General features: G+C 51.0%; 1 protein-coding gene across 2 annotated transcripts; it reads right to left on the reverse strand.

Annotated features, from left to right (window-relative positions):
- Positions 1–1,270: 1,270 nt before the first annotated feature.
- On the reverse strand, positions 1,271–9,220 carry KLK7 (kallikrein related peptidase 7). Of its 2 annotated transcripts, none has more exons than XM_054538441.2 (5): positions 8,246–8,378; positions 7,686–7,833; positions 5,091–5,338; positions 4,601–4,737; positions 1,271–2,482 (listed from the first exon to the last, which is right to left on the reverse strand). In XM_054538441.2, the coding sequence occupies exons 1-5, from the start codon at positions 8,316–8,318 to the stop codon at positions 2,327–2,329; spliced, it is 762 nt and encodes a 253-aa protein (XP_054394416.1). In that variant the 5' UTR covers positions 8,319–8,378; the 3' UTR covers positions 1,271–2,326.
- Positions 9,221–15,359: the final 6,139 nt, after the last annotated feature.

A 15,359-nucleotide genomic window follows, 5' to 3' on the forward strand; every position in this document is an offset into this window, starting at 1 on the left:
GGGCGGGGAGGTCTGGACTCCTGGGTCTGAGGGAGGAGGGGCTGGGGGGAGTCTGGACTCCTGGGTCTGAGGGAGGAGGGGTTGGGGCGGGGGATCTGGACTCCTGGGTCTGAGGAAGGAGGGGCTGCGGGTGGTCTGGACTCCTGGGTCTGAGGGAGGAGGGGCTGGGGGGAGTCTGGACTCCTGGGTCTGAGGGAGGAGGGGCTGGGGGTCTGGACTCCTGGGTCTGAGGGAGGAGGGGCTGGGGGTGGTCTGGACTCCTGGGCCTGAGGGAGGAGGGGCTGGGGATCTGGACTCCTGGGTCTGAGGGAGGAGGGGCTGGGGGGTCTGGATTCCTGGGTCTGAGGGAGGAGGGGCTGGGGGGAGTCTGGACTCCTGGGTCTGAGGGAGGAGGGGCTGTGGGGGTCCTGCACTCCTGGGTCTGAGGGAGAAGGGACTGGGGGTCTGGACTCCGGGGTCTGAGGGAGGAGGGGCTCGGTGGGGGGGCCTACACTCCTGGGTCTGAGGGAGGAGGGGCTAGGGACCTGGACTCCTGTGTTTTCTGTGTTAGCCTCCTATATGGGAGAATCAGAATTAGCGGCTGCAGAATTTCTGCAGTATGACAGGGCCGGGGTGCCTGGGTTAGGAGAGACTCAGAGGGAGATGAGATAAGGAGGGGAAGGATCTGGAGGAAGGTGGGGAGGGAATTCTGGGAGAAAAACAGGAAGAACAGGTAGGAGGGTGTGTCCTGGGCTGGAGTGGCTCCTCGGTCAGCAGCGTCTGAGGTGTGACCACACAGAGGATCTTTGATGTTAGATGGCTGGTGGTGTGGCCAGGCTCTGAGTCACAGAGGACTCCTCCCTCATCCTACCCCCTTCCAGGTTCCTTTCCCTCCCTTCTTGGGGAGCAGGTGCCACCATCTTCCTCCGGCACTGTTTGCTCACTTCTGGCAGACCCCTGTGGGACCCCTGTGTCCTGTCTACGGTCATCCCAATCCCTCTGAAAACTGCCAGCCTCCCTCCTCACTTGTCACTCCTGAGATGCTCAGAAACACTTTCACACCCCTTCCCACGCTGATGAAGTCGGTCTGTTCTCTCCTCCCTCCTCCCCTCCTTCTTCTTCTCTCCATCCTTTCCTCTCTCTCCCATTTTACAGACAGGAAAAACTGAGATCTGGGAAATGGAAATATGCCCTGGAACAGGGCGGGCAGGACCAGGGCTCAAAACCAGGCACATTTTTCTTTCTAGTCTCCCTTCCCGAGAGGTCACCTTTCTCCAACCTTACATCTTCAGACTTTTTTCCCCACCTTTATTTTTCATGTTATAAAAGCGCACATTCAAGGAAAAGTACACAGAAGGAAGGAGACACCTCATGACGACCCCAGTATGCAGTCTGGGACATGTGTTTTCAGATTTGATTCTGTGAATATTTCATTTTTTATGGGTAGGGTCACATACATATATATTTTTGTCTCTTCCTTTTGTCATTTAACATCATATAGCCTAAACATTCTTGCATAATACTGACAATTCTGTCTAAGTATCATTTTTAATAGGTTTATAATATCATTGTGGGCTGGGCGCGGTGGCTCACGCCTGTAATCCCCGCACTTTGGGAGGCCGAGGTGGGTGGGTCATCTGAGGTCAGGTGTTCGAGACCACGCTGGCCAGCATGGTGAAACCCTCTCTGTAGTAAAAATGCACAAAAAATTAGCCTGGTGTGGTGGTGCACACCTGTAGTCCCAGGTACTTGGGAGGCTGAAGCACGAGAATCACTTGAACCCAGGAGGTGGAGATTGCAGTGAGCCAAGATTGCATCACTGCACTGCAGCCCGAGCAACAGAGACTCTGTCTCAAAGAAAAAAAAAATTGTTGTGCCAAGCCAGACTATTATTTAAGCCATCCAGTACTTTTGGAACATGTTTGATGTTTTCACTTTATTTCTGTGATAAATAATAATATGGTAAATTCGAGTCTTGTTCTACATATTGGATTTCTTTTTTTTTTTACTAGGTTCTTCCTAAGATTAGAGTTACTGGGTCAAAGGTGGTGAATAAGGGTCTCGGTGTACATTGACCAACTGTCTTCCATAAAGATTGTACGAACGTCCAGTTCCAGTGTCTGAGAGTGCTGGTCTCACTGACTCTTCTCCAGCACTGAGGGTTTTGTGTTTCTTTATTTGTTTTGGTTTTAGGTCTTTACCAATTTGATTGGTTTATAAACAGGGCATGAGGTTTAAATATATCTTTGAGGATAGGTAAAGTCAAATACGACTTCATAGGTCATCAGCGTCCTTACTCCTGTGCGTTTTCTGTTTGAAGCACACAGTTAATTAACTCGGTGCAGTGTTAGCGATGCTTTTTTATGGTGTCATTTATCCACTTGGTGAACTTGCAGACTTGAGTGTAGACTCCTGGGTCATTGGGTTGGCCGCAAGGGAAAGTTCCCCAGGACACCAGACCTTGCAGGGTACCTCTGCACACCAACGGTCCCCCTGAGTCACCCTAGAGGGAATAGAGCTGGAGATTAACTTTGGCTTCAGATCAAAGCCCAACTCATTCTCACACATTCCTCAGTTATCGGTCTTTGTCTTGCAGATTATGGACTTCCACCACAGCCAATGCGAAGGGACTCATTGTCTCTGGGGACCAGTGGGAGAGCTAGTGCTAGGGACACACTAGGTCCTTTGAAGACACTGGTTTGACCCTTGGCCAATGAGACCAATTGCAGAGTAGGGGTGGGGCTTCCAGGATCAGAGCACTCTTTATTTTCCAATGTTAAGGACCCTGCTCCAAGCTAGTGGGAGAAGGAACATCATCTCCAAGGGGTGGATGCGTGCCCTGTGGCGCAGGAAAGGGGGACATGATGATCTCGGAAACCAGGGTCAAGACCAGTTACATAATTTGCAGGGCTTGGTGCAAAACGAAAATGCAGGGCTCTTTGTTCAAAAATTATTAAGAATTTCAAGACAACAACAGGAATGCGTTAGACTAAGTTTGAGACCCTTCTGAGTGTGGGGCTCTGTGTCAGTGCAGAGCTTGCACATTCATGAAACTGGCCCTCACCAGAGGAGAAGGGGAACACCCTATTCTCTAGGACAGTCATCTCTCTCCCATCTCCTCTATCCCTAACACTCACCATCCCACATCCCCTGAGAGCTGAAGGTGCAGATGTGAGCAAGGAGGATGGGTGTGGAGAGACAAAGAGAGTTGGAGGTGGAGAAGAAAGAGGGAAAGGAGAGAGAGACAAAGAGATGAGGAAGAGGGAAAGGGTATGGGGAGAGAGAGAGACAGAGAGATGAGGGTGGAAAAGAAGGAGGGATAAGAGAGAGAGACAAAGAGATGAGGGAGAGGGGGAGGGTGTGGGAAGAGAAGAGAGAGACAAAGAGATGGGGGTGGAGAAGAAAGAGGGAGAAGAGAGAGACAAAGAGAAAGGGGGAAGGGGGAAGGTGTGGGGGGAGAGATGGGGTGGGGGTGGGGAAAGGAGAGAGAGACTGGAAGAGAGGAGGAGAATAAAGAGAGAGAAAGACAGAGATGGGGGAGAAGGTGGGGAGAGGAGAGAGATAGAAGAAAGAGAAAGAGACAGAGACAGAGTAGAAAGGAGGGGGCAAGGAGAGAAGAGGGAGAGAGATGAAGAGAGACAGAGAAGTAGGGGAGAGAGAGAAAGAGGAGAGGGCCAGAGAGGAGACAGAGAGAGAGGAAAAAAGAGAGAGCAGGGGGGCAGGGAGAGGAGAGAGAGGGAGGGGAGGAGAGAGAGAGAAGCAAGAGAAAGAGGGAGAAGACAGAGCAGAGAGGAGGGTGTGGAGACAGAGCAAGGGAGAGAGAGCAAGCTAGCTCAACACAGAGAAAAAACAAAGAAGAAAAGAATGAAATGAAATTATGTCACAAAGAGAAATGTGGGAAGATTGTTCAGAAACAGAGGGGATGACAAAAGGCCAGGAAGAGGGAACAGAGAGGAGGTGGAGGGAAAGAGTGTTTTCCCTGGGACCAGGGCCAGGGCCAGGGCCAGGTGAGTGAGTCATCAGCTTCAGGCACAAAATCTCAGTAACTGCAATACATAATACTTCAATGCAGTACTTAACGAAATCAAATGTAATACATAAAAGCTGTACGACGGGCATGGTATCCACATTTTAAATGAAGACAGTGCCAGTAGAGCTCTGTGCTGAGCCACGCTGGTGCCTACAGCAAGGGAAAATTCAGTAAGATCCACCTGCTCTTTATTTAAAATGGCGACATTTTGTCCATCGTGGACTTCTGCATGAATTTTTATTTTTATTTTTATTTTTAAATATTGCATTATGATTTATCTCAATCACTGAGGTTTTCAGTGCCCTCTTAAGGTTTGGGCCTGGGGCCAGCACCTCAGTCTCCTTCCCTGGTCCCACCCCCACTTTCTCACCCCTATTAAACTCTCTGTCCCATCCCCAGGGTCACATCGGCCCCTAAGTAAACTCCCACCCCTGACCTAGGTAGATAATGAGGTGAAAAAAGCTGAGGAGGCCAGGCCTGGGGGGAGGGCAAGGCCGGGCTTGGTGCCCAGTCACTCGGGTCAAGCTCTGTCCCTGGGGCATGCAGACAGGATACCCAGGACTGGGGAGGAATTGGGGGGGAGGGTCTCACATTGCAGGCGTTTTTCTTGGAGTCGGGGATGCCAGCGCACAGCATGGAATTTTCCAGTAAGTCCTTATAAACCTTCGTGCAGTCCTGGGGGGAGATGAGCTTGACATCCACGCACATGAGGTCAGAGGGAAAGGTCACTGCAGGCAGGAGCAGGGAGAGCTGTTAGTCAGAGAGGATGGGGGCGAGGACCAGAAGGGCTGTTGTTCAGGCTCCTGGGCCTGAGGACCAGAGGGGCTGTGGGCCCAGGCTCCTGGTTCTGAGGGAGGAGGGTCTGGGGCCCAGGACTGCTGGGTCTGAGGGAGGAGGGTCTGGGGCCCAGGACTGCTGGGTCTGAGGGAGGAGGCGCTGGGGTCTGGACTCCTGGGTCTGAGGGAGGAGGGGCTGGGGCCTGGACTCCTGGGTCTGAGGGAGGAGGGGCTGGGGTCTGGACTCCTGGGTCTGAGGGAAGAGGGGCTGGGGCCTGGACTCCTGGGTCACTGAGGCCACCTACCATCTGGGCTCGTGGTAGTGCCCCAGCCGGAGACAGTACAGGTGGTTCCAGGGGGTTCGCAGCGGGAGGGCAGCCTGACTTTCTTCACCATGGATGACAGCCTGGCCTGGCTATTGAGCTTCACGAGCATGAGGTCATTAACATGGGTCTGTGTGGAGTAGCCAGGGTGGCGGAATGATTTCGAGGCCTTGATCCTCTGAGCTCTCCTGTCGCCCAGCGTATCACTGCCCAGGTGCACGGTGTACTCACTGGGAGGAGAGAGTGACATTCACAGATTCAGAAGAGACACTGTGACAGAGAGGGTGTGCAAAGACCCGGGGGACGGGGTGGGGACAGAGACCCAGAGAGGGGGGGACAGAGACCTAGAGAGAGGAGGGGGGACAGAGACACAGAGAGAGGAGGGGGGACAGAGACACAGAGAGAGGAGGGGGGACAGAGACACAGAGAGAGGAGGGGGGACAGAGACACAGAGAGAGAGGGGAACAGAGACCCAGAGAGAGAGGACAGAGACCCAGAGAGAGAGGGGGACAGAGAGCCAGAGAGAGAGGAGGACAGAGACCCAGAGAGAGAGGGGGACAGAGAGCCAGAGAGGGGGACAGAGACCCAGAGAGAGGAGGGGGACAGAGCCCCAGGGAGAGGGGGACAGAGACCCAGAGAGAGAGGGGGACAGACAGCCAGAGAGAGAGGGGGACAGAGACCCAGAGAGAGAGGGGGACAGAGAGCCAGAGAGAGGGGAACAGAGACCCAGAGAGAGAGGAGGACAGAGACCCAGAGAGAGAGGAGGACAGAGACCCAGAGAGAGAGGAGGAAAGAGACCCAGAGAGAGAGGGGGACAGAGACCCAGAGAGAGAGGGGGACAGAGACCCAGAGAGAGGGGGACAGAGACCCAGAGAGAGAGGGGGACAGAGACCCAGAGAGAGGGGGACAGAGACCCAGAGAGAGAGGGGGACAGAGACCCAGAGAGAGGAGGGGGACAGAGACCCAGGGAGAGGGGGACAGAGACCCAGAGAGGGGGGGACAGAGACCCAGAGAGAGAGGGGGACAGAGACCCAGAGAGGGGGACAGAGACCCAGAGAGAGACGGGGACAGAGACCCAGAGAGGGGGACAGAGACCCAGAGAGAGGAGGGGGACAGAGACCCAGAGAGAGGAGGGGGACAGAGACCCAGAGAGAGGAGGGGGACAGAGCCCCAGGGAGAGGGGGATAGAGACCCAGAGAGGGGGGGACAGAGACCCAGAGAGAGAGGGGGACAGAGACCCAGAGAGAGAGGGGGACAGAGACCCAGAGAGGGGGGGACAGAGACCCAGAGAGAGAGGGGGACAGAGAGCCAGAGAGAGAGGACAGAGACCCAGAGAGAGAGGGGGACAGAGACCCAGAGAGAGAGGGGGACAGAGACCCAGAGAGAGAGGACAGAGACCCAGAGAGAGAGGAGGACAGAGACCCAGAGAGAGAGGAGGACAGAGACCCAGAGAGAGAGGAGGACAGAGACCCAGAGAGAGAGGAGGACAGAGACCCAGAGAGAGGGGGACAGAGACCCAGAGAGAGAGGAGGACAGAGACCCAGAGAGAGAGGAGGACAGAGACCCAGAGAGAGAGGAGGACAGAGACCCAGAGAGAGAGGGGGACAGAGAGCCAGAGAGAGAGGAGGACAGAGACCCAGAGAGAGAGGGGGACAGAGAGCCAGAGAGGGGGACAGAGACCCAGAGAGAGGAGGGGGACAGAGCCCCAGGGAGAGGGGGACAGAGACCCAGAGAGGGGGGGACAGAGACCCAGAGAGAGAGGGGGACAGAGAGCCAGAGAGAGAGGGGGACAGAGACCCAGAGAGAGAGGGGGACAGAGAGCCAGAGAGAGGGGAACAGAGACCCAGAGAGAGAGGAGGAAAGAGACCCAGAGAGAGAGGGGGACAGAGACCCAGAGAGAGAGGGGGACAGAGACCCAGAGAGAGGGGGACAGAGACCCAGAGAGAGAGGGGGACAGAGACCCAGAGAGAGGGGGACAGAGACCCAGAGAGAGAGGGGGACAGAGACCCAGAGAGAGGAGGGGGACAGAGACCCAGGGAGAGGGGGACAGAGACCCAGAGAGGGGGGGACAGAGACCCAGAGAGAGAGGGGGACAGAGACCCAGAGAGGGGGACAGAGACCCAGAGAGAGAGGGGGACAGAGACCCAGAGAGGGGGACAGAGACCCAGAGAGAGGAGGGGGACAGAGACCCAGAGAGAGGAGGGGGACAGAGCCCCAGGGAGAGGGGGACAGAGACCCAGAGAGGGGGGGACAGAGACCCAGAGAGAGAGGGGGACAGAGACCCAGAGAGAGAGGGGGACAGAGACCCAGAGAGAGAGGGGGACAGAGACCCAGAGAGAGGGGGACAGAGACCCAGAGAGAGGGGGACAGAGACCCAGAGAGAGAGGGGGACAGAGAGCCAGGGAGAGAGGGGGACAGAGACCCAGAGAGAGAGGGGGACGGAGACCCAGAGAGAGAGGGGGACAGAGAGCCAGAGAGAGGAGGATAGAGCCGTAGGCACAGAAAGACTGCCCCTCCACCCCCATAGCGAGTTGGAGACGCTGGCGCACCTCCAGCAGAGCCTTGGGCGGCACCTACTTCATCTTGCAGTGGGCGGCAGTGAGCACCCAGCGCTCATTGACCAGGACGCCTCCGCAGTGGAGCTGATTGCCACTGAGCAGGGCCACCTGCCATGGGTGGGAGCCTCTTGTACATGGGGCACCATCAATAATCTTGTCACCCTGGCCTGGATGGAGACATGGAGGAGCATGTGGGTAGCTAGCATCAGGGGAAGGCTGACGCTGCGCCTCAGGGATTCCCGGAGTCAGAGATGGAGACAGACAGATGAAAATGCGTGGAGAAATACAGAGAAAGCAAGAGATAGGGACAGAGACAGACAGAGGGAGCCCACTCAGAAACCCAGGAGGCACATCTCATCGGAGGAACCACAGACAGACACTGAGCACAGGAGGCAGGGCCTGGAGGGGACAGAGACCCCCCAAGTCAGCAGAAGCAGGAAGAGTGGGGGCTTCAGCTGACAGTCTGGTCCTGCCAGGATGGAATCTGTTTGAGGAGGGAGGGGTTCTGACTCAAGGACTCCTTGGAGAGGGTCAGTGGGGGCCCCGAGGTGAGGTCAGGCCTCCCAGTCCAGCTTTCACCTTCTTCTCCAGCAGTTTCCAGGGCTAAGGATAGCAGTAGGATCTGCAGGGGCAGGAGAAGGGATCTTGCCATGGTGCCCTGCTGAGCCGCTCAGGGGCTGCCAGGTGAGGAAGGGCCTCTCCTGCTGGAGCTGAGAAGGAGAAAGCATTCAGGCCCAGCCCCTCCTCCCTCAGACCCAGAGGTCCAGGCCTCAGCCCCTCCTCCCTCAGACCCAGAAATCCCTTTCTCTGGCCTCTCCTTCCTCACACTCAGAAGTCCAGACCCCTAACCTCCTCCTTCCTCATACCCAGGAGTCCGGACCCTAGCACCTTCCTCCCTCAGACCCAGGAGTCCAGACCCTCATCGCCCTCCTCCCTCAGACCTAGGAGTCCAGGTCCCAGTCCCTCCTCCCTCAGACCCAGGAGTCCAGAGCCCCAGCCCCTCCTCCCTCAGACCTCGGAGTCCAGGCCCCCAGCCCCTCCTCCCTCAGACCCAAAATTCCTGTTCTTCAGACCCCTAGAGACCCAGGAATCTAGGCTCCGATCTTGCCCCTCCCTGTGGAACCCAAACTTCTGACTCTCTAGTTCCTTTTTCCCTAAAAGGCCCCAAATTGCAGACTTCCAGGCCCTCACTGCTCAGGACCGGGAGTCCAGGCTGCAGCCCCTACCTCTCGGGAGCAGAGTCAGGCTTGGAGCCAGCATCACCCCTCCCCTACAGGTGCACCCTTGATGAAGCCTCTTCTCACCTCCAGAGGATCTGATGTGATCCAAGTTCGGACTTGGGCTGGCACACAGCTGGGCTCCAAGATCTCCAGCCCTCTGCTGGGCCGTCCTCTTATACCACTCCCCGCCCCATGCCCGGCCCCAGCGCCCTGGGGTGCAGGCGGAGCCGACTCTGGGACACCCCCGCCTGCATTTGCGGTTCTGGTTATCTGGAACCCCTGACGCAGCGAGAGCAATTGGCACCACTGCACTCTCTCTCCACCCTCCCTCCGAAGGACGGGCGGTGCCCAGCTCCTGCGCCCCCGCACGTTCTGGTTCCACAGTCCCTCCTGGCTGCTCTCGGGGGAGGCACCCGGTGCGCTGGGTCTGAGGGGCAGGAGCGGGATTCAAGGACGCGCTGAGCTCAGAGAATAGGCTCTGGCTCGGGTCCTTCTCTGGGGCCGTTTTCTTTCTTTCTTCCCTCCCTCCCTCCCTCCCTCCCTCCCTCCCTTCCTTCCTTTCTCTTTTTTTGGACGGAGTCTCTCTCTATCGCCAGGCTGGAGTGCTGTGGCACGATCTCGGCTCACTGCAAGCTCCGCCTCCGGGGTTCAAGCGATTCTCCTGCCTCAGCCTCCCGAGTACCTGGGATTACAGGCATGCGCCACCACTCCCAGCTAATTTTTGTATTTTTAGTAGAGACGGGGTTTCACTATGTTGGCCAGGATGGTCTCGATCTCCTGATCTCATGATCTGCCCACCTCGGCCCCCCAAAGTGCTGGGATTACAGGCGTGAGCCACTGCGCCCGGCTTCTGGAGCCATTTTCTTGCCCTCACCCCCTCTCAGGGGTGGCCTAGACCCTACATCCTAATTCTGGCCCACCTGTGGGAACTTGTCCAAGCTGATCCCAGTGGTGCCTGTAAGCCTGAACCCATTCCCAACTCTAATAGAGAGATGTAAGTTAAAAACAACGCTTTCCCTAACCCCACCCCACTAATATTTGCCGTATTTAGGATCTATGTTCTTATGATCATTTTAATCATGTTATACATAGATTTCTCTGTATATTATGTATTTATAACAAAAATGTCTGTACTTAACATTATCTAATAGAACTCTTTTAGGGCTTCATTTATTAATTTATTAAGCAAACATTTTTCTTTTTTTAACTTTTCAGTTCGGGGGTATATGTGCAGGATATGCAGGTTTGTTGTGTAGGTAAATGTGCGCCATGGGGGTTTGTTATACAGATTATTTAATCACCCAGGTATTAAGCCTAGTACCCATTAGTTATTTTTTTCTGATCCTCTCCTTCCTCCCACTCTCCACCCTCTCATAGGCCCCAGTGTGTGTACCCAAAGGAATATAAATCATTCTGTTTAAAAACACATGGATGCGTATGTTCATTGTAGCAGTATTGACAATAGCAAACACGTGGAATCAACCTAAATGTCCATCAGTGATAGACTGGATTAAGAAAATGTGGTACATATACACCATGGAATACTACATAGCCATAAAAAAGAACAAGATCATGCCCTTTGTAGGTACGTGAATGGAGCTGGAGGCCATTACCCTTACAAACTAAAGCAGGAACAGAAAACCAGATATGGCATGTTCCTACTTACAAGTGGGAGCTAAATGATGAGACTGCATGGACACATAGAGGAGAGAAGAACCTTTCTTTCTTTCTTTTTTTTTTTTTTTTAGATGGAGTCTGGCTCTGTCACCCAGGCTGGAGTGCAATGGCACAATCTCGGCTCACTGCAACCTCTGCCCCCCATGTTCAAGTGATTCTCCTGCCTCAGCACCCTGAGTAGCTGGATTACAGGCGTGCACCACCATGCCCAACTAGAGATGGGGTTTCACCATGTTGGTCAGGCTGCCCTCCAACTCCTGACCTCAGGTGATCCACCGGCCTCGGCCTCCCAAAGTACTGCGATCACAGGCCTGAGCCACCGCGCCCAGCCGAGGATTTTTGCTAAGTGAGTAGATTATAGCTGCTCTTGCCGCAGGGGAGGAAAATGGGTAACTATGTGAGATGATGGATATGTTAATTTGTTCAGCTATAGTAATCATTGTCCTATGTATATACATCGCATATAATCATATTGTACACTTTAAATATACATAATAACATTTATTTTTTAAAAAGAGGAAAACTTTTCCCTCTTAGTACATTTAGATTACTTTTCCTTCCTTTATAATGGTTGTGTAATATTCCATACTATACTTGTATCATGATGCATGTCATCTGCCTCAAATTGAAATACACTTGGATAGTTTTAATTATAATAATGCTGAGATGAACTTCTTTGTACATTCATCTTTGTTCATTGTATTCATTCAAACAGCATCCATTGAGCATCTACTCTGTGCCAGAAACTATTCAGGCTCTTGGAGACACAGCAGTGACAAAACAGAGAAAAATTCCTGTCCTCATAGAGGCTTTTGTTTTGTACTGTTAGGTCAGTACAAAAATAAGCATATGAAATGTAGAGTTTGTTAGGTGGTTTTAAGTGCTATAAGGGAAAATCCAAGCAAGGAAGAGGGTTGGGGAATTACTGCTTCCCTCTACCCTCAAGGATCCCTGAGGTTATAATATCAGGAAGGTTGGCTGGAAAGACCCCACGTGAAGGTGATATTTGAGCAAAGTCTTGAAGGAGATGGTGGAGGGATCCAGGTGGCTGCTTGAAGGTAGTGAGTTCCAGGCAAAGCGAGCAGGCAGGTGTGTTAGCCAAGGAGCATATCTGAAGTGCCTCAGCAGACAAATCACTGTGACCAGAACAGAGTGACCAAAGGAGATGAGGGCAGGTGATGAGGCCAGAAGGATAACAGGACTCTGATGACATGGGGTCTGAAAGGTCTTTGGCTTTTATTTTGAGTAAGACAGGAACCATTGTTGGACACACTCCTAAAGTTGGAATTGACCTCAGCCTCTAAATCAGATCCCCAAAATGGGATTTATTTCTCCACCCTGGACCTAAACCTTATCTCTATCCTGACCCCTAACTCAATTCTTTTTTGTTTTTGTTTTTGTTTTTGAGATGGAGTTTTGATCTTATTGCCCAGGCTGGAGTGCAATGGCGCGATCTCAGCTCACTGCAATCTCCGCCTTCCAGGTTCAAGCAATTCTCCTGACTCAGCCTCCCGAGTAGCTGGGATTACAGGCATGTACCACCACCACACTCTGCTAATTTTTTTTTTTTCAGTAGAGATGGGATTTCTCCATGTAGGTTAGGCTGGTCCCGAACTCCCGACCTCAGGTGAACCGCCCTCCTCGGCCTCCCAAAGTGCTGGGATTACATGTGTGAGCCACCGCGCCTGGGACCCCAACTCAATTCTACATTTGACCCATAATAGTAGACATTATTGTTGTATACCCAAGCATTCACTCCTTCTGCCTTTCTATCAGAGGCTCCATTTTGTTTGGATAATCTTTATCCTTACCAGGACTATAAGCCTCAATGAACCAAGCATTGAAGCCATATTTCGTTTGCTTAATTAGTTTCAAAATGGACATGTGCTGTTCTTCTGGCCAATGAGGAGGAGGGGAAGACCACTGAGGCACTTCCAGGAAAGACTTTCTCATTTTCAAAAAGAGGCACTGAAAGGGGTCTTTTTTATTCTGCTAGATGGTGTCTTTTCTGGATGCAAATTCTGGAACTGTGGCAGCACCCCAGGGACCACAGAGGGAAGTGACCAGAGGACTAAGTCAAAACACTGCAGGTAGCCCACCAGAGAGGTGAGGATCAGCTGAGTCTTTGATGAAGTCACTGAGCTGGTGAATTAACCAACGATGGAGCCCCTTCATGTCATGACTTTTTCAGATTCCCTTTCTGGGTTAGAGTTGCTTGGTCTTTGTAGCCAAAATCATCTTTATAAGACCTCAATGTTCAATCAGAAACTTGACTCAGATCCCAAATCTGATCCCAAGCCACAAATCCAAATCCAATTCTAACTTGATTCCATATCTTGAAGCCACATAAATCAACAAACTCAACCATGCCTCCAGTCTTAGCTCTCTTTCCAACCCTCATCCTCATATCCCGTTTCAGCCCATATCCCATTTTGGCCATTGTTAATGTGAAGATGACCAATTTAATTTTTAGAATAGTCTTTTTTTAAAAACAAATTAGTAATTTGGATCCTATAGCTGACTACCTCTCATCTAAATTTAATTTTTTCTTAGTTTTTCTTCTATACTGTGCATTTCTTGTTTTTTAATGAAAAGTTGTTGATTGTTTATGCAATATTTTAACACCAATCCTTTATATATTTAACAAATATGTCTTGGGTGGTAGCTATCTACCAATGAGGATACAATGGTGTGCAAACCTAGATAGTGTCTCTTCCCTCAAGGAACTGATAGTCTCATGTAAAAGAAATACAGTCAAATAATTCATAAACATGTGTAAAATTACAACTACAAGGCATGCTCTGATAGAAAGGTGCAGGGTATTATGAAAGCACTTCCAGAGGGGTTTGACCCAGGAATTGACTATGAGCTGAGATTTGAAAGAATATTAAACTAGAAGAAATCTTCTAGTAACTAGAAGTAGACTAGAAGAAATCTTCTAGTAACTAGAAATAGTAAACTAGAAGAAAATTTCTTCTGGTAACTAGAAGAAAATGGGAGGAGAATGGGGAGTGTGTTGTGTAGAGAAAACAGCATGTGCAAAGGCCCAAGGCATTATTGCTGGAGCTCGGAGGCCAGAGGTTAACTGGGACCAGATAATGACGAGCTCTGTATGTCATTGTGAGTCTTGCTTTATCCTGTGGATAATGAAGAACTATTTGAACCTTGGTCAGAGAAATAACATAACAAGATTCGTATTTTCAAAACATCAACCTAGCTACTGTATGAAGGCTGGATTTGGGTGGGATGTGAAGATACTGGGCAACCATGGGGGAAGTCATTGTTGTTCTCTAGATGAGGGAAGATGGTGACTTGGATACAGGTGGTTGAAAGGCGGAGACGATGTTAAGTACATGGATTCAAAATGCACTTAGGAGAGAGAATCAACAAGCCTTGGTGATAGATTGAATGAAGGTTGTGTTGAAGTAGTGGGAGATGTTAAGATTTCAAAATCTCTTGCTCGATGGACAGTGATGCCATTCATTGAGAAGACATGGTAGATATGGCCAAATGGTTCTGATATGACAAGAAAAGACCTCAGACCCTGACTTCAAGCAGAACCCTAAATCCAACCTTTACTTTGACACAACTCCCAACACGTATTTTGACATAAGCCCCAGCCTTTTTGTCTGTTTAAATAGCTTTCGGGGTACAAGTGGCTTTTGGTTACATGGATGTTTCGTATAGCGGTGAAGTCTGAGATTTTAGTGCACCCATCACCCAAGTAGTGTACATTGTACTCAATATTTATAGTGTTTTATCCCTTATCCTCTTCATATCCTCCCGCTTCTGAGTCTCCAGTGTCCATTATACCACTCGGTATGCCTTTGTGTACCCACTGCTTAGCTCCCACTTACACATGAGAATGTAAGGCATTTGGTTTTCCATTCCTGAGTTACTTCACTTAGAATAATGGCCTCCAACTCCATCCAAGTTGCTTCAAAAGACATTATTTGATTCTTTCTATGGTTGAGTAGTATTCCGTGATGCATACACATCACATTTTCTTTATCCACTCATCAGTTGATGGGCACTTACTTTGGTTCCATATCTTTGCAATTGTGAATTGTACTGTGATAAACATAAGTGTGTATGTGTCTTTTTGATATAGTGACTTCTTTTCCTCTGGGTAGATACCCAGTAGTGGGATTGCTGGATTGAATTGTAGATCTACTTCTAGTTCTTTGAGACATCGCCATACTGTTTTCCATAGAGGTTGTACTACTTTACATTCCCACCAGCAGTGTATAAGTGTTCCCTTTTCATCACATCCATGCCAACATCTATTGTTTTTTTGACTCTTTAGTAAGCCCCAGTCTTAACCCCAAACCTTAATCTGTACCCAATCCTGAACCTCAAATTCTGCTTTATCCTTGATCAACCCCAATTTGTATCTCAACCGATAACCTAAATCTTGACTGAGTTCTTGACTCCAAATATCAACTCAGGCTAGGATCCAGACCTCAATCAACCTTAACTCTCCTGACCCTTGACCTGAACCCTGAACCTTCAGCCATAAGCCAAACTCAACCTTGACCTGAGCAGTGAATGTCACCACAGCCTGAGTATGAAGGCTGCCCCGGGATAATTCAGACATTAGTCTCCATTCCCATCATATTCTAGGAAGCCCACATTCCTATCCTCCCCCATGAACCCATTCCCTCACATCCAACACCAATTCTAACACTCTCACCCCATCCCACCCCTATTCTCTTCCTCAACCCAATTGCTACCTAAAATCCCATTCTCATTTCCATCCCCAATTCTTTTCCCAATTCCATTTTTATTTCTCCAGC

This window comes from Pongo abelii, chromosome 20 (genome assembly GCF_028885655.2).
Source record: "Pongo abelii isolate AG06213 chromosome 20, NHGRI_mPonAbe1-v2.0_pri, whole genome shotgun sequence".
Classification (NCBI taxonomy): domain Eukaryota; kingdom Metazoa; phylum Chordata; class Mammalia; order Primates; family Hominidae; genus Pongo; species Pongo abelii.

Coding starts and splice junctions, on each gene's coding strand:
- KLK7 (XM_054538441.2), bottom strand. CDS start 8,318: ATGGCAAGATCCCTTCTCCTGCCCCTGCAGATCCTACTGCTATCCTTA. Junction 7,834..8,245: donor GGAAACTGCTGGAGAAGAAG/GTGAAAGCTGGA, acceptor GTCTCCATCCAG/GCCAGGGTGACAAGATTATT. Junction 5,339..7,685: donor GCCGCCCACTGCAAGATGAA/GTAGGTGCCGCC, acceptor CTCTCCTCCCAG/TGAGTACACCGTGCACCTGG.